The sequence below is a fragment of the Phocoena phocoena genome, chromosome 20, assembly GCF_963924675.1.
Source record: "Phocoena phocoena chromosome 20, mPhoPho1.1, whole genome shotgun sequence".
In the NCBI taxonomy this organism is placed as follows: domain Eukaryota; kingdom Metazoa; phylum Chordata; class Mammalia; order Artiodactyla; family Phocoenidae; genus Phocoena; species Phocoena phocoena.
Window position 1 is genome coordinate 8,013,679 of NC_089238.1, and position 18,284 is coordinate 8,031,962.

General features: G+C 46.5%; 1 protein-coding gene across 1 annotated transcript; it reads right to left on the bottom strand.

The window, feature by feature from the left end:
* Positions 1–7,101: 7,101 nt before the first annotated feature.
* Positions 7,102–12,248, bottom strand: LOC136140195 (tetrapeptide repeat homeobox protein 2-like). The gene is given in 4 exon segments (XM_065898277.1): positions 7,102–7,731; positions 8,272–8,441; positions 9,034–9,094; positions 12,243–12,248. Coding segments are annotated over 4 exon segments (867 nt in total).
* Between the last annotated feature and the right edge of the window lie 6,036 nt (positions 12,249–18,284).

Genomic DNA, 18,284 nt, shown 5'->3' on the forward strand with positions numbered 1-18,284 from the left:
TAGAGAAAGTCCACACGCAGCAGCAAAGACCCAACACAGCCAAAAGCAAATTTAAAAAATATATTGCCTGAGGAGCAGATTTATATGCCCTGTCTTATAACATCAGGCAGGGGAACCATTCCCCAGTAAGACATAATGTCTATCCCATAATATAGTTAGGCAAGAGAGAGGTAACCATCTTATATAAAGCCCTTTCAAATACACCGATCATTATAAACTTTCATCTCAATTCTATCAACACTTATACCTTTATCTTCAGCTTCCGTTAGGGCCCCATCAACAAGTCTTGGTCTTACAAGGAGTCCCAGAAAGTTTCCTTTTGATCCCCCAGCCATTTTATCCATTTTTGTGTAGAAGGCTTTGAGGTCCCCAGTGAGGGGTCAAGCAAAGGGACTCAGGACATTTGTCAATCTTTAACTTGATTAGTTGATTTAACTGTTGTCTCAAGCAATTGCTGGGCAGGTATCTCAGTGTAATTTTCTTCCAGCCTTTAAAAAGAATTTTTAAAATTTATTTATTTATTGGCTGCATTGGGTCTTCGTTGCTGCACGCAAGCTTTCCCTAGTTGCGGCGAGCGGAGGCTGCTCTTCGTTGCGGTGCGCGGGCTTCTCATTGCGGTGGCTTCTCTTGTTGTGGAGCACGGGCTCTAGACGCGCAGGCTTCAGCAGTTGTGGCACACGAGCTTACTTCGCGACATGTGAGATGTTCCCGGACCAGGGCTCGAACCCGTGTCCCCTGCAATGGCAGGCAGATTCTTAACCACTGTGCCACCAGGGAAGCCCATGGCTGGTTTTTCTAACCACTATGTCTTTCTATATACAGCTGTCTATTGAGTTTAACAGACACATGACTCTCTCATGGGGCTGACAGATGATGCCCAGAAGAGACCATGAATATCCAGGATCTAGCATATCTCAGATTGTTTTTAGAAACATAATTTCCTGGAAGGTGCTAATTGGTTTGTGATTTTTTTTTAATGTTTTACGCTTAAATTAGATCGTGAAGCAACAAGGATACATTGTACAGCACAAGGAAGTATAGCCATTACTTTTTCTTTTCGGACTTTTTTTTTAATGTGGATTTGTTTTCAAGTCTTTATTGAATCTGTTACAATATTGCTTCTGTTTTATGCTTTGACCCTTTGGCCATGAGGCATGTGGGATTCTAGCTCCCCGACCGGGGATCCAACCCGCATCCCCCTCATTGGAAGGTGAAGTCTCAACCACTAGGGAAGTCCTAGCCATTATTTTTTAATAATTTTAAATGAGGTATAATCTATAAAACTATTGAACCACTATGTTGTACCCTTGAAGCTAATATAATATTGTAAATGAACTCTACTTCAATTTTAAAAAATAAATGTGAAGCTTAGAATAATATTCAGCCCTTCGGAAATTTTACAGTGTGTCACGACACAATTAAGTTTTTTCTTTTTAACCCATCACTTTCCAAGATTATTTATAATACACTTATTGACGTGTGACTTATCGGTGTTTGTTAAATGCCTGCATGGGGAAAATGAGGCCTAGAGAGAGATGGGGCCTAGAATAATGTTGCAAAGAAAGCTGATGCAGAATCCAGAGTATAACTCAGATATACCAATGCCAGGCATTCTTGCCTGTGTATGTGTCTGTGTATGTGCACTAATCTTAGGTATTAGCTTGTTGAATCTTTACATACGTACATAACTAGGTGACTACCTTTCAGATCCAGATTTAGAGCATTTCTACTCCCCCAGAACGTTTCCTCATGCTCCTCCCCAATCAATGCCCACCCACAGAGGTAAACCACTCCCCTGACTTTTTTTTTTTTTTTAGATTTTTATTTTGATGTGGACCATTTCTAAAGTCTTTATTGAATTTGTTACAATATGCTTCTGTTTTATGTTTTGGTTTTTTGGCCGCGAGGCATGTGGGATCTTAGTTCCCCGACCAGAGATTGAACCCTTGCCCCCGGCATTGGAAGGCGAAGTCTTAAGCACTGGACCACCAGGGAAGTCCCTCTCCTGACTTTTAATTCTATAGATTAGTTCTGCTTGTCCTTGAACTTCATATACGTAGACTCATGCCCTATGAACATCTGACTTCTTTCACTCAACGTAGTTGTTGGTGCACAGCCTCCTCAAGAGCTTGCTGGGTATAATCTGAAACTGGACCGCATAGGCAGAGGGCGGGAAGAGATCAAGGCAAGAGGCAGACCGTTCCAGGTTGGTAGGTGGCAGGTTTAATAAGCAAGGGAACTTGCTTATGAGGCAGGTCTTAGGCAGCCACAAGACGGGTTGATTTCTTCACCTGCTCACCCAATCTTAAAAGTTTATATAGACTTTACCTGGCTTGAGTCATGTACACAATCCGGATGGTTTCAACACCACATCGCTATCTCAAGGCTCTATCCTTAGGCAGCTTCTAGTGCAGGGAGAGCAAGTGGAACACGCCTTCCAAGGACAGGGGGAGGGGTAAGGTGCCTCCAATTGCCTGGGTCCAGCTCACGGGTCAATGCCTCAATGGGTCAAACCTCCATGATTTCCCCCAACGATAAGGTCCATGAGATTCATTCATGATGTTGTGTGTATGTTTGGATATATATTGCTGTGTATCTATAAGGATAGCATAATTTGTTAATGTATTCTCCTATTAGTAATCTTTAAACTATAGTACACAAATATAATATCACTCACATATTAAAACCTTCCAGTGCTTCCCATTATAAGTAGACTATAATATCCCAGAGGGGAAAGACAATACTTTTCTCTTCCTTTGTCATATCCTTAGTATCATCCCAGTGACTGGTTCGTAGGAACTTTAAAATACATATTTGATGAATGAATGCAATAACTAATTTATGAAAAGAATCCATTGATATTTAAAGGGCATTTTCTAGGAATCTCCATTTTTATGAAGTTCAAGAAGGTTGGAAAATGACTGTATTGATTTTTCATTATCCTATTTTTCTCTTTAAGGTGATTTACCTCACCAGAAATCCCAGAGATGTTTTTTGTGTCTGGTTATTTTTTTCTGGAGGATTGCAACATTTGTTAAGAGACCAGAGTCCCTGGAACAATATTTTGAATGGTTCATCCAAAGAAATGGTGAGTGAATATAAAATATGGAAGCTGGGGTTGCCAGACTGTTGCATCAGACCTCTTTTTTTTTTTTTTTTTAACCCAACTTGATGTCTCTACATCTCACCAACGCGTGGTTATAAGGCTCCATCACTATTGGAACCTGAATTTTCTAAGTCCACATACCTATCTTGCAAAACAGCAGAGCCTCAGCCAACCTTTATGCCTACCCCATCAGAAACTATCCTAGCTGTTTTCTGAGTCTCCAGGACCTCTCTAATACTAACACAGAGCACTCATATTCTTCTCCTCTACTCTCCTAATTTGTGGCTTTCTGAAAGTCAGCTTTCATTGGCTTCCTGGACAATACAGTCCTGACTCTCCACCATTTTTCAGATGCATCTTTCTAAAACTCCCTTAATTCTCTTGTCCTATCTGTCTCAAAATGTATGCATTGCCGTAGGATCTCTATACTTTTAATTATGCAGAATTTCTAGGCGTTCTCGGATACTTGAAATTTGGCGGTTTTTCTCAAAAGAACTCATCACCGATGAGTACGTATTCTATTGATTTGTTTATTCCATGTGTCTCCCCACTAAAATTTAAGTTCTTTGAGTTGTTCGTTGTTGACTCCAGGCCCTAGAGCGGTGCTTGCCACATAGTAACCAGCTAATACACCTTTGTTAACGAGTATTTATTTTCCACCCCTTCCATCGGTGCTTTACTAACCAGAGCCACCGTTACTTGTCACCTAGAGTAACATTATGGAATCTTTATTGGTGTCCTCGTCTGCCTGTTCTTTGACCCTTCTAGGCTATGTTGCAGTCATCTGTTCTATATTGAACAGTTCACGTTCCCTGACTTTTTTTTTGCCCAGCATTGAAGTCCAGTCTTCAAAGGTTGGAGGTCCTATTTCTTATTGAACTGATCCTGGGTGAACTTTGCAGCCCTAGCCACTGCTTAGCATCAAGCAGCTCTTTCAGAAAAAGAGCAATAGTTAAACTACATGATGGAAACCCAGACATGAAGAGAACACCCCCCCCCTTCAATGCTATACTTGATCTTGCCATTTGGTGTATAAAGTAGTCTGGACTGTGCTTCAGCTCTCACGGGAAATCCAGGAAAGTCCAATCAATAGTGGTGGGTGATGAAGACATATCCTGTAAACCTTACCACTGTCCCAATATCTTGCTTATTTGTGCCCTAACAATCCCACACACACCTGTTTCTTATCCAATCAAGAACGACCAATACCAAACTCTTTATTGCTGTCAACTAATACCAATATCCTGACTTGTCTGCAGCCCTGCAGAAAGTCGATTTTAACCCTTTTCCATGTACCAATGAAGAAACCTTGGAAATTTAAGTCCCAGGAAATATTGACCTTAGACCCAAGCAACAGAGGTCCTGCTCTGGACCTTGGGTCTTGTAGCAGAGTTCTGGCTTATACATGATAACAAAACCTTAGGACACTAAAGGAACTGCATTTCCAGAGAGATACATCAAGGGGGCTGGAAAATGGGCACTCCAAGGGAATTCATGACAGGTTTTCCTTGCCAGATGTCAGCACCCCTGACGAAAAAAATAGCCCAAGAGAATTCCTAGCCAGACGCTTTTGTCTACATGGATGATTCCAGCATGAACTTCAAGGATGATTCACAGATACCAACTGGTCCCAGACCTTCGTTCCCTGACCAGGGATTGAACCCAGGCCATTACAGTGAAAACGCCATTCCTAACCACTGGACTTCCAGGGAATTCCCTGTTATATCTTTTCAAAAATCTGTTCAAAAGACATTTCCATAGTAAAAGGGGAAGTTATAAATTTCATATCAAGGTCAAGTGCCTTTGGCCCATGTTTGAGCAAATTATGATAGATAAGCTGAGAACACAGGATATAGAGAAAGTGAGAATGTTTTTCTAGGAGAGAAGAACTGAAGCACAGATAGAAACACAGAAAGCTTCTTTTCCAAGCTAGGATACAATCCTGACACCAATTCTGATATGTGGTATGCGGGGTTTTTTCCCCACATTTCTCCCGACACAAGCTGGGTGTCCTACAATTCAACTCAATTCTGATACTATCTACCCAGAGAAAGCATCAGATTCCGTAGGTTAAGACCTCAGTCCCACAAGACTGTCCTTACTTCGGTCACAAACCCAGGTTGTCTGTGCTTCTGACCACCTGGATATAAATCAGAGGTTCCCATGACCCCACTGCTTGGGTTTGATTAATTTGCTAGTGGCTCATAGAACTCAGGAAACCAGTTCACTTACTAGATTACTAGTTTATTACAAAGGATATTAAAGAAAATCAACAGTTGGATGGAGAGATACATAGGACCCAAACAAAAGAGCTTCTGTACTCAAGAGTTTGGACCTGGCTAGGCAGCCTTTGGCTGTGTCTTGGTTCACCAACATAGAAGCTCTCTGAACCCTCCCATCCTTTTAGGTTTTTATGGAGGCTTCATTACATAAGCATAATTGATTAAATCATTGCCCACTGGTGATTGACTCAACCTGCCCAGGGTGAAGCTGAATCTTATCTCCCTCCTCCCCTGTCCCCAGAATGCCCATAGGGACTTCCCCACCTCAGCTTCTTCTCCTGGAATAGACGGAAAATTAGATCCTCCCTGCCCTTGGCTACAATGTCAGGGTTTGAGTGGGTGGGGTTTCGGTGGTCTTGTGTGTGTACATTCTCACCAGAGTCTGTCGGGTAAGCAAAAGGGGCTTTCATTATATCCTGGCAGTCTGCCTCTCCCTTCCCCCCAGCACTCCACCCCAGAGCCTGTCACGTGAGTGTCCCCCTACCAAATCTGATCTAATTCTCTCTCTGCTCTGCTGAGGCCGGCCTGGCCTAAGAGGATTGGAGCATTTGCTAAGTGGGACCAGGACAGGGTCAGAGGACCGGCTGTGGGGACACTCAGGGGCCAGGATGGCCACAGGAGGGCGGTAGCGGAATGAGGAGACGGAAAGACAGTGGGGCAGAGAGAAAAGATGAGAGATATTCCTACAGCGTTTGGTAAAACCAAAGGAGGGGATAACACTCCCTGGCTCTGTAGGAAACAGTGTTTACCAGATGACCATGAACTTTATGAATTTTCAAATTATCAAGGCCAAAACAACATCCAGATAAGTTGTTAGAATTTTTTAAAAAACTGAGCCAGGTCCCTGGATACAAAATAAACATTTCAGTCAAATCCTATATAAAATTAAAAATTTCTAATTTAAAATGTAAAATTAAATTATAATCATAAAATAAAAATTATAAAATAACATTTCAATACCATCTAAAATGTCAGGCAATAACAAAGTGCTAGAAATAAACCTACAGAGAGATATACGTAAGACTACTGTGGTTAAATAATAACACTTAATGGAGAGTCTTTGTAGGCAACCAAATGGATGAATAAATAAGTAATATACCTAGATAGGAAAGCTCAGTATTGTAAAGATATCAATTAATTCCAAAACCGCTTATGGATTTAATGCATTTTTTTTGTTTTGTTTTGTTTTTATGCGGTACGCGGGCCTCTCACTGTTGTGGCCTCTCCCGTTGCGGCGCACAGGCTCCGGACGCGCAGGCTCAGTGGCCATGGCTCACGGGCCCAGCCGCTCCGCGGCATGTGAGATCTTCCCGGACCGGGACGCGAACCCTCGTCCCCTGCACCGGCAGGCGGACTCTCAACCACTGCGCCACCAGGGAAGCCCTAATGCACCTTTTCAAATTCACACTTATTTGAAACTACAAGCAAGGGTAGGTACAAGCCAAAACAAAAATTTCTAGACATCCAGGGAAGGTAAAGATTTAACGCGATTTTAATTAAATTCACTATGAGGCCGGTGAAGGTCCTATAGAAAGTTCTTGGGAGCATCCACGAAAGCGAAATGTACACTGCGAAAGTAATTCCACCTCTGACTGAGGCATTGACAGAAATGCCCACGTGCCCCCCAAATACTAACGGGGGGGACGACATTCAGAGCTGCGCGACCCGTGATGGCCTCACAGGGACGCAAAAATGCCCCCTCCCCAGGCTGGATCAAGGGAGGTGCGGACAAGTGGCTGAGAGTAACGAGCTGTGAAGACAAGCGGCCACCGCTTCCCGCATCCGCGCCCATAACGCGCTAGTTCTCTCTGGCCTCGCGGGGTCTGCAGGACTTTGCGGAGAAAGATGACCCTATAAATTCAGTAACCGGCCGGGGCCTAAGTCGTTCTCATCCACAAAGCTATCTTCTGTTTGGTACCCAGACGTCGGCAAGGAAGGGTCTTGGCGTGAGAATATCACTGGAATTGGAAAAGGATCTGGGCCAAAGTTGGGGGCGTAGGGGTCCAGAGGCCAGACTGGGGCCGGGGCCGGGGCTGAAGCAGCCTGGACGGGCGCCTGGGCGCCTTGTGCCGGGGCCCACATGGCCCGGCCGTGGCTGCAGATGCTGGGCTCTGGCTCTGGGAGCATCCCCGCGGGGCTGCGCGGAGGCAGGCTGCGGAATCCCGGGCAGTCTGGGAATGCGGGGCCGGCAACTGCGGCGGCAGCGGCAATGACAGGGGCAGGCGCGGGGCCGGGGGCGCAGGGGATCCCGGGGTCCGTGGGAGCATCGCGGGCCCTCTGGCTTCGGCCCTTGGCCAGTCGCTCCAGCCGGGAGCGTTGGGCCCGGCGGTTCTTGAACCACACCTGGGTACACAGGGGACCGGGACGAGGCGTAAGAGGCAAGAGGCTACGCGCATTCTCCTCTGCCCCGGGTGTGAAGTCGCCCCGTCCCGGTGAGAAACCGGCCATCCCTCCCCCTCCCCCTGCCAGACCTAATTTGTTGCCCGTGGTGTTCAGGAGGCCGCCGGGGAGGGGTGCAGAGGGCAGGAGGGCCTGGGGCCCAGGAAGGGGTCTGCCCGAGAGGTTCGCGGGTTCAGAGGCCCTGAGGTCTGGGCACGGGGAGACCACGGGGGGCGTCAGTCCCGGCCGGGTGGGGTTGGAGGGCTTGTATGGCACAGGGTTGAGGCGGACTCGGGGTCCAGCCCTGGGTCCGCACCCGGGAGACCCCTTGCTTGCTGCGTGACCCAGGGCAGCACCGGACCCCTTTGGCCTTGCTGATCCCCTCCTGCAGAGCGGAGAGGGCGGAAAGGTGGCCCAGGGGCAGGGCACTTGATAGGCGGCGAGGTGGGAGCGCGTCTTGCGGGGGGCGGGGAAGGGCGGGGCCTGGTGGGGGGCGCGTCAGACCTGCAGTTTGTGCTCCTCTAGGCTGAGCCTGGTCGCCAGGCGCAGGCGGTCCTGGTAGCCGGGGTACTCATTCTTCTGGAAGTATTCCTTGAGCACGTCCAGTTGCTCTTTGGTGTACACCGTGCGCTCCTGCCGCTTCCTCTTTGGGGGTCCTGAACTCCGTGTGGGGCCTGGCCAAGGGGGAAGCAGGGTCACATGAGCCCCAGCAACAGCCCCCAGCCCGCCTGGCACCCTCTCCCTACCTGCGCCAGGCCCTTGTGAGCAGCTGGAGCGCCTTGTGAGGGGGCTCAGGCCTGAGGGCGGCAGGCAGTGCGTGGAGAAGCCTGAGGCATCGGGACCAGATGTTCTTGGTCAGACTCAAGTTCTCTGTACTTCAGCCCCAGCCCCTGTACCTCTCTGGGCCTCAGTGAACACAGCTTTGAAATGGGCCTGATCACAGCTCCTGGAGTACTCCAGGTCTCCCAGCCTGGGAAGGCACGCAGGACAGGCTCCTTAGGGCTCCCCCTCTCCCATCCAAGGGCTGGAGCCACCCTGACGTTTACAGGGGACCACTGCGTGCCAGGCTCTCTGCTCATCTCACCCCAGTAATGTAATTCCATTCCCCAGACTCCGCTAAGCCCTCCCCACAGCACAGCGCAAGAAGCGCTCTCAGACAGCTGAGCCCTTCTCTGGATGCCCAGGAGGCCTCCCAGCCTTGGCCCTAGGACACCCCTTGCACAACCCCACCGCCGGCCCAGAGCCCTCCTGGCGGCCCAGACTCACCCATGAGCGACTTGGGTTCTCGCTTCCTCCTCACTGCTGCTCTGCGTCTGCATCTGAGGCTCTGCTCACAGGGCCTGGGGCTTACATCCCAGCTTTATGCTGTGCCCACCTGGGCACACCCTACGGGTCCTGGAACCCACCCTGTCTTGCCCCACCCTCAGACTCACTCCCTTGCAGGAGATGCAATCATTGATTAATCCTTTCTTTATTGAGCAGCTACTACTCGCTGGGCCTTTCCTGGGAGCTGCTAATAGCCCTGTGTGTTAAGACAGCCTGGGTCCTGCCCTCTTCCCTTTTGGGATGAATGAACTGGGTCTGGATTGCCTGTGTGACTCAGGATCTTGGGTCTCAGGAGCCCAGCTTTCTGCCTCTCCCGGCTGCATAGACCTGGAGCTAAACATCAGACTGAAGTCCTGGGTCGTGCCAGGGTCTCCTGGGGTCAGGGGGGGACACAGCTTAATATGCTCATCCCCAGGGGACTTTTCTTATCATCAGTGGGAGATGACAATGAAACAAGTGATCAAGTACAACGTGAAACAAAGCAGAGAGAACTTGTTATTCGATTTACGTCACTCTCTGTTGCTCACGTGGGCGTCCTGCCATTTACCCTGCTCCTTTTTGACAACATTCAGCCATAATTGTACATCTTTTCTGCTCCTTGGGCAGCTGGGAACACATTGGTCACCGAGACAGTCGATGGTGCTGCTGTCGACAGGGGAGAATCTAGTAATGTCCTTGATCTGTAAGACGTGACTCGAGGCCGCCTTCTCCCTACTTTTTTAAATTTTATTTTATTGAAGTATAGTTGATTTACAATGTTGTGTTAATTTCTGCTCTACAGCACAATGATTCAGTTATACATATATAGACATTGTTTTTCAGATTCTTTTCCATTATGGTTTATCACAGGATACTGAATCCAGTTCCCTGTGCTATACAGTCGGACCTTGTTGTTTATCCATTCTATATATAATAGTTTGCATCTGCTAATCCCAGACTCCCAATCTTTCCCTTGCCCTCCCCACTACCCCCCCGACAGTCTCCCTACTTTTTGTGTGTGGTTTTTTCCCTTAGATTTTTTTTTTTTCAACCCATTTTTCCCACACTACCATTTTGGAATTTATACATACTTGCTGCCTTTTTTTTTTTCCCCATTAAACTTTAGAAATTCGAACATGCAACAAAGTTTTGGGTTAAAAGGATTTAAATTTGCTTCTGCCGTTTGCCTTGGGGATTACACACCAGGAGCACTTTAAACTCAATTCTTAGCTCTAGATTTTTTTCCCCACATAGGAAGAGTAAATTTAGGGCACAAATGGTATGAATAACTGGCTCGTGGTTATGAATTCTCATGGGAGATTTTTCTTCCGTCCACCTTGCACCAAGGTAGATAAAGCCCTCCCTACTTTTTAAAGGAAATTAAATGGAACATTGTGATGTCTAGCTGGGCAAAGATATATATATATATATCTTTTTGGCTGCATCAGGTCTTAGTTGCGGCGAGTGGGCTCTTCTTTTGGCACGCGGGCTTCTCCCTAGTAGTGGCGTGCAGGTTTTCTCTTCTCTAGCTGTGGCACGCAGGCTCCAGGACATGTGGGTTCTGTAGTTGTGGCACGCAGGCTCTCTAGTTGAGGCGTGCGAGCTCAGTAGTTGTGGTGAGCGGGCTTAGTTGCCCCGTGGCCTGTGGGATCTTAGTTCCTCAACCAGGGATCGAACCCGCGTCCCCTGCATTGGAAGGCGGATTCTTTACCACTGGACCACCAGGGAAGTCCCTAGATGAGCAAAGATTGAGAAGAGGCTCCATGCCTTGAATTGGTAGCTGAGGGGTTTGGGAATCTGGTTTTCTCATGTTTTGGGAGTTTAGGTTTGTTTTTGAGACAGACTTGGTGATTGCTGCCAATACAGTCGGCCAGAGACCATCAAGAAAGCACCAGGATTGGACTTCCCTGGTGGCGCAGTGGTTGAGAGTCCGCCTGCCGATGCGGGGCACACGGGTTCGTGCCCCGATCCGCGAAGATCCCACATGCCGCGGAGCCTGTGCGTCCGGAGCCTCCGCAACGGGAGAGGCCACAACAGTGAGAGGCCCGCGTATCGCAAAAAACAAACAAAACAAAAGAAAACATGAAACATAATGTTTTCTATGAGATTTTTTGCAGATACGCTTTATTAACTTAAGGTATTTGCTTCTGTTCCTCTTTTCTAAGAGTTTGTTCTTTTTAGTCAAAAATGGATTTTGAGGGACTTCCCTGGTGGTCCAGAGGCTAAGACTCCACCCTTCCAATGCAGGGGGCCTGGGTTCGATCTCTGGTCAGGGAACTAGATCCCACATGCCACAACTAAGAGTTCTCATGCTGCAACTAAAGATCCCACATGCCACAACTAAAGATCCGTATGCTGCAGCACAGCTCCTGTATGCAGCAACGGAGATCCCATGTGCTGCAACTAGGACTCGGAACAGCCAAATAAATAAATAAATAATTTTTAAAATGGCTTAAAAATGGATTTTGACTTTTATCAAATGCTTCCCCTGCATATATTGAAATGATATTATCTTCTCCTTATTATATTAATGTGTCAAATTACCTTCCTTGGTTTTTTAATATTAAGCCATCCTTGCATTCCTGGAATAAACTCAGCTTGGTCAGGTATTATCCCTCCTCTGTAATATATGCTGTATTCCATTTAGTAATGTTTTGTCTAAGGTTTCTATATCTAAGCTCATGACCTATAATTTTCCTTTATTTTAATGTTCTTGCCATGTTTTTGATATCAAGGTTACGCAGGCCTCATAAAAGGAAAAATGTTCCTTCTCTTTCAATTCTCTGGAAGTTTGCATAAAACCAATGTAATTTCTTTCTCAATTGTTTTGTGGAATTTGTTGTGAAGACAAATGGGCATGAAGTGTCCTTTGTGTGAAAAACTTAAATTACGGATTACTCTTCTTTAATAGCACTATTCAGATTTTCTATTTTTGTGGGTTCTTGCCTTGGTAAGTTGTGTTCTCCTAGGATCTTGTCATCTAAATTTTCAAATTTCTTGCCATAAAATTGTTCACAATATCCTCTTATGATCATTAATGTTTTTAGTGTAGGATCTTTAGTAATGTCCCCTTCCCTTCTTTATATTGGTAATTTCTTTCTTTTTCTCTTAGTCTTTTCAGGAGCTATTGATTTTTTTTTTTTTTTTTTTGTGGTACACGGGCCTCTCACCGCCATGGCCTCTCCCGTTGCAGAGCACAGGCTCCGGACGTGCAGGCCCAGCGGCCACGGCCCACGGGCCCAGCCACTTCAGGAGCTATTGATTTTATCAGTCTCTAACAAAACTTACGTCTTTGTTGTTTCTTCTGTTGTACATTTTTAGTTTTATTAATTTCTGCTCTCATCTTTATTCCCTCATTTCTAACTTATTGAGATGATGTTAAAGATGGTTGATTTTAATCTTCCTTCTTATCTGATGTCTGACATATCACTTAATACTATAGATAAATCAAATGGAAATTAGGATATTATGAACAAGTGTATGCCAATAAACTTGGCAACTTAGAGGAAATGTACAAACTCCTGGAGAAATACAACTTTCTGAAACTGACACAGAAAGAAATTTAAAAATATGAACAATTACATGTATGTTAAATAAATGAAATACATAATTAACCTTCCTCAAAAAAAACTCCTCCAGGCTCATATGCTTCACTGTTGAATTCTATCACATAGTTAAAGAAGAAATAATACCTTGTACACACTCCCCCTCCTGACATCTGTCTTGTCATTTCTTTCCCTAATGAGTCTCCTCCTCTGCTCTGCTTTCTGTTCCTCTTTCTCAGAACGTATTTTCTGCTCTGTTTCTGCACCCTCTTGACTTCTTTCCCTCTTTTTCATGTTCTCCATATTTTGAGGGGCTGAAAGCATCATCTCTGAAGTCACCAAACAGGGGGCGCGTCTGCAGCCTGTGTGGTCCCAGGGCCATTCCATTCTCATCTCGCAGTCTCTGTTTCTTCATCTTTAACTTGAAAAGCACCGGGATGGCTGGAACAGGATCCCAATCATCTTGGGAAGGTGACTTAACCCCTCCTGAGCCATAAAACAGGGGAGGTGGGGGGGTGGCCCTTACTTCGTGAGGTTGTAATGAAATTTAATACGGGAGAAGTGGCTGGCACATAGTAAAGAGCTCCGTAAAGAGTTTAGCTGTGATTTTATTATCATTGTGTGTCCCGGGCATGATTTCACATGGAGGGGATAAGGGTGGAGGAGGGCTTCACTTGGTTAAAATTCAGTTGTCTCCACAAAGTACCTTTCCCCCATGGGTCATGCGTCTGTGTCTAATCCCCGCTAATTCTCCTGCCGTTCTGCTGAGGCTGGACCATCATAAGAGGATTGGAGCATTTGCTAAATTAGTCCTGTTCAGGGACAGAGGAAACATCCAGGGAGGGGCTCAGAGATCAGGAGGAACACGAGGGAGGTCAGAGACGTATGGGGGTGAGGAGAGAGACGAAGAAAGGAAAAGAGAAGAGAGAAATACCCTTGAGCTTGAGACCAAAGAAGAAAGAGACAGGCAAGAAAGAAGCGAGAGTGACAGGATCAAAAATGGGGAGGAAGGGGGAAATGTCAGGAACGTCCTGAAGGTCTGCATCCTAACACAAGGACTATAATCCTAGTTCTACCTCCTCTTAGTTGTGGGACCTTGGGCAGGTCACCTGACCTCCCTTTGCCTCAGTTTGCTCATCTGTGAAGTGAGAATAATCACAGCATCGATCTGATAATAATAGCATCTTTCTGGTGGATTGTTTTGAGAATTGAAAGAGTTAGGACTGGCTTTCTCCAGTCCTGGCAAATAGTACCTGCTCAGTAAATTTTTTCTTTTCTTTCCCTTCCAATGTATTGAGTTATAATTTACATACTATAAATTCCACCTATTTTAACCATACAACTTGATGAATTTGGGCAATCACATACAGGGGTGAAAATACCACCATAGTCAAGATATAGAATATTTCTAGTACCTCAAAAAGGGCCCCTTTTGTCCCTTTGCGGTGAATCTAATCCACTGATTCCCTAGATCCTGGCAATCACTATTCACTTTCGGCCACTATGGTTTTATCTTTACTAGAATTTCGTGTAAGTGGAATCATATCATATGGACTCTGCTTTGAGCCTGGTTTCTTCCACTGAGGAGTATTCCATTGTCTGGTTGCACCAGTTTTTTAGCCATTCACCTGTTAATGGACGTTTGGATTGTTTCCAGTTTGAGGCCATTGTGAATAAAGGTGCTATGCGTGGCGCAAGTAGAATTTCAGGAAACATTTTAGGTTAAGATAAACATTTAGCATAATGTCTTCAAGGTAAGCATTTGGATTGTTTCCATCCTTTGGGGTATTGTGAATAGTGCTGCTATGAACACGAGTGCACGTGTTTTTGTTTGAGCACCTGTTTTCAATTCTTTGGGGTATATACTTAGAAGTGGAATTGCTGGGTCATTATCTAATTCCAGAACTTTTTCATCACCCCAAAGAGAAACCCCTTCACCCATTAAGCAGTCACTCCCCAGTTTCCCCCCCTCCCCCAGCCCCTGGCAAACTCTAATCTGCTTTCCATCTCTATGGATTTACCTATTCTGGACTTTTCATATAAATGGATTCACATGATATATAGCTTTGCATGCCTTGTTTCTTCTGTGAATGTATTTAATACCACTGAGTTGCACACTTTAAAATTTAATAATGGTCAATTACATGCGATGTGTATCTTACCATAAAAATAAATAAGCGCTTACTGGGTTCTTAGCATGGACCAGGCTTCAGGACCAAGTACTTAACATATGATGTCATTAAATTCTCTTGAGGTAGGTCTTCTCAATGCCTCATGTTACAGATGGGGAAACTGAGGTTGGGAGAAACTAATTGCCCAAGGTCATAGGACCAGAAGTGGCTGAGCCAGGCTCAGAGAGAAAGTTTGTCTGACCTCACCAATTCAGTGTTTGATACACACACACACACACACACACACACACACACACACACATTTTAACCCAGGGCACAGCGATTGACAGGGACAGAAGAAGAGCTTGATGACTTGGAGTTGGAGAAACAGAAAGGCAAAGACTAAGGAAAAGAGAATAAGGGGAAAGAAAGAAAAAGACAAAAATCATCTAAAAGAAATGGGGACCTGGGAGACTGAGACTCAATAGTCAGGACGGGAAAAGAAAAAAAGGAAAGAGAAAAGAAGAGAGATGGAAGAGAAAGGGTGGGAAATCGAAAGTGGCAAGGATGGAAGGGGAAAGGAGGAGTGTGAGATGAAGCTGCAGAGGTCTAGAGGCTGATGAGGAGGGCTTGAACCTCACATGGACCGGGACTTCCCTGGTGGCGCAGTGGTTAAGAATCTGCCTGCCAATGCAGGGCACATGGGTTCGATCCCTGGTCTGGGAAGATCCCACATGCCACGAAACAACTAAGCCCATGAGCCGCAACTACAGAGCCCGTGTGCCGCAACTACTAAAGCCCGTGTGCCTAGAGCCTGTGCTCTGCGACAAGAGAAGCTACCTCAATGAGAAGCCTGTGCACCGCAACAAAGAGTAGCCCCCGCTCGCTGCAACTAGAAAAAGCCCGCATGCAGCAACAAGACCCAACGCAGTTATAAATAAATAAACCTCACATGGACCACTGAGGCAAGAAGCATGGTCATCACTCCCTTGCAGCGAGGGAGGGGCCCAGTGAGGTAACAGCAGGTGGAAGCTGGCCGTCTGGAGCCCATGTCCCTGCCTAATTGGCTTTAGGGAGATATCATGGAAAAGACGGTGACCAGACAGAGAAAGCACATGGACGCACCCATGCCCCCAGAGAAAGAAGGTGGGGGAGAGGGGGTGGGGACAGAGCAAACCTTGTTTTTACTTCCTCAGGTCTGCACCTACATGGAAACAAAAAAAAAAATCACCCAGACTTTAAGCGGGATTCAACATTTTAATCATTTTCACTCCACAGGTGGCCAGCGAAGGGAGACCTGGAGTTCCAGTGAGTGGGAAAGGGGAGGACAGTGGGCCTGACACAGAGTGAGGGAGGCCCCTTGCCTTTTGCTCTGTCCCCAATTCCCTTGTCACTCTTCCTGGCTTTAGGAATCCCCAATGGACATCTGAAGAACCAATGTTCAGGAGGCTGGCCCAGGGAAAGGAACCTGGAATCTCCCAAAAGATTCAACTCCTCCCTCTGTCCAACTCCTAGAGAACTCTCAGAAGACACCAGGACAGGGGTCTCTTGAAGTCTTGACCTGTGACTGTGACTCCCCCATCCAGCCACTATTACTTTCCACCCTCCTCCAGAACATCATGTCCATCCTCCAAGCCCTCCCTGGACCTCCCTATTGAGCTGCCTTTGAATTGTTTGCACAAGACACACCCTCCTCTATAAATGGGGAACACCTGAGACCCCAGCCTCCAGCTCAGAGAGTGGGAGTCTCTGCAAAATGACTGACGGACGTGGCATCCCGGTCCCAACTTTTGCACAGATCCAGAGCACAGTGTCGTCTCCTACCTGTCTCTACCCTGAAAATTTTGCCTGGATCCCCCATCTCGTACCCCAACATATACCGTCCTTCTCTCTTTATTCATTGCATCCCACAGTGGACTCTGGGCCTAATGTCCCAGCATGACTCAGACCCATGAGAGATGATCGAGAAGTATTGAGTAAACCACCTTTGTGGGCTCTAATGATTGCAGTGTGCCCTCCAGGGTCTAGGCTGTGTGGACCTCTCCTGACCTGGACCCGGAAGAATCGTCCGATGGCTGTCAGCCTCTCTTTGTACCGTGCCTTCCTCCTGACATTCCTTCCTGCACTGGGGGCCTGGAGCCTGCTTGTCCTGGCTCATGAGCGCAGACTACAAGTGTCTCTTCCCACCTCCGAGTTCAGGGACCTCAGCTTGATGCCCTGAAATCAGCCACGGTGGCAGTATTTACACCATGGAAATGGGCAACCACTACACATCAGGGCTTTCCTCTTCTTTCAGGAATCCATTGTTAAGCATCTCCCAGCACACCACCCCCTTACTTTCTTTCACCCCTTGCCTTGTGAAACGCGCCCCCCCCCCCAGTGAAAGGCTCATGGCTGCTGCCTTCCCCACCCAAAAATGAAAGGAGAACTCAGATTGAGGAGGTAGGTGCCAAAGTACCAAACTTCCAAGAGTGTCAGAATGCCTGAATCCTTCTTCAAATTCTCACACTGCTTGTCTCTGTGGCCATGGGTCAGACGGCATTGAAAGAAATATGGTGCTGCCCCAGGAAAACTTCCCAGGCCAAGCTCTATTTATTGTCCAATCCCACAATCGAAACTGAAAACAGAACATCTAGAAGAGGGAATGTGTGTTTGGGATGTGGGGCTGCCTCCAAATCCATTTCTCACCCCCGCCTCTTGTATATTTGCAGGTGGGAAGCCTGTCCACCTCTTCTTCTCTTTGAAATACCCACAACCATAGTCGGTGCACCCCACACGACAACAACGACGATTCCTCCAATGTGTGGGTGGAGTTCACCTTTAGAAAATGCAAAAACAAAAGAAAACAAAACATGTGAAACAGGCAACTTGCCTTCCATTCTTCCACCAAGTATGCCCATTTCCGATGTCCAAATGAATGAATGATGAAATGTCTTTAAGAAGAAACTAAGAAGAAGAAGAAGAAAAAAAGAAAAAAATATATATATCAAACAGCCCCCTAAGCCTATCGTGTAAACCTGACATTTATGAAATATGTAAAATTGTCAAATGAATTTCTGAACTTAACTGTATAATTGGCCTAAGGTTCCATCCTGGGGCTTTGTAAAGTCTGTCTTTGGAGTTTCTAGAAGGATCTCTACTCATATGCTAAAGATGTGTCCCAAATGGAAAGTGAAGGAATCGAGCCTCCCTCCCTGTTTGTTCAAGGACACCGTGATTCTGACCTAAACATTACCCCAAATCAGCTGCATGTTTGGTTTAATTTTGTCTCAGGGCAAATTCTCAGCACCAGTTTCTGGAGTCTGGGGCTCGTGGTTTGAAATGCCGGTTGGACTCCATGTGAGACGGCACTGGGGTTGAGAGAATGACTAAGACTTATGGGGCTCCCCAGGAGCAAAGGGGTAGACTGGGTTAGGTTAAGTTGCACTGGAGCCAAAGAGGCCATGACCTTTTGGAAGGGATGGTCAGCTCCTGCCACCTTCTCAGGGATGCCGCCCCAGGGCAGGTTGAGACAATGTGCAAGGAGGCAGTTGGGACAAGGGATGGAGAAGGAGAA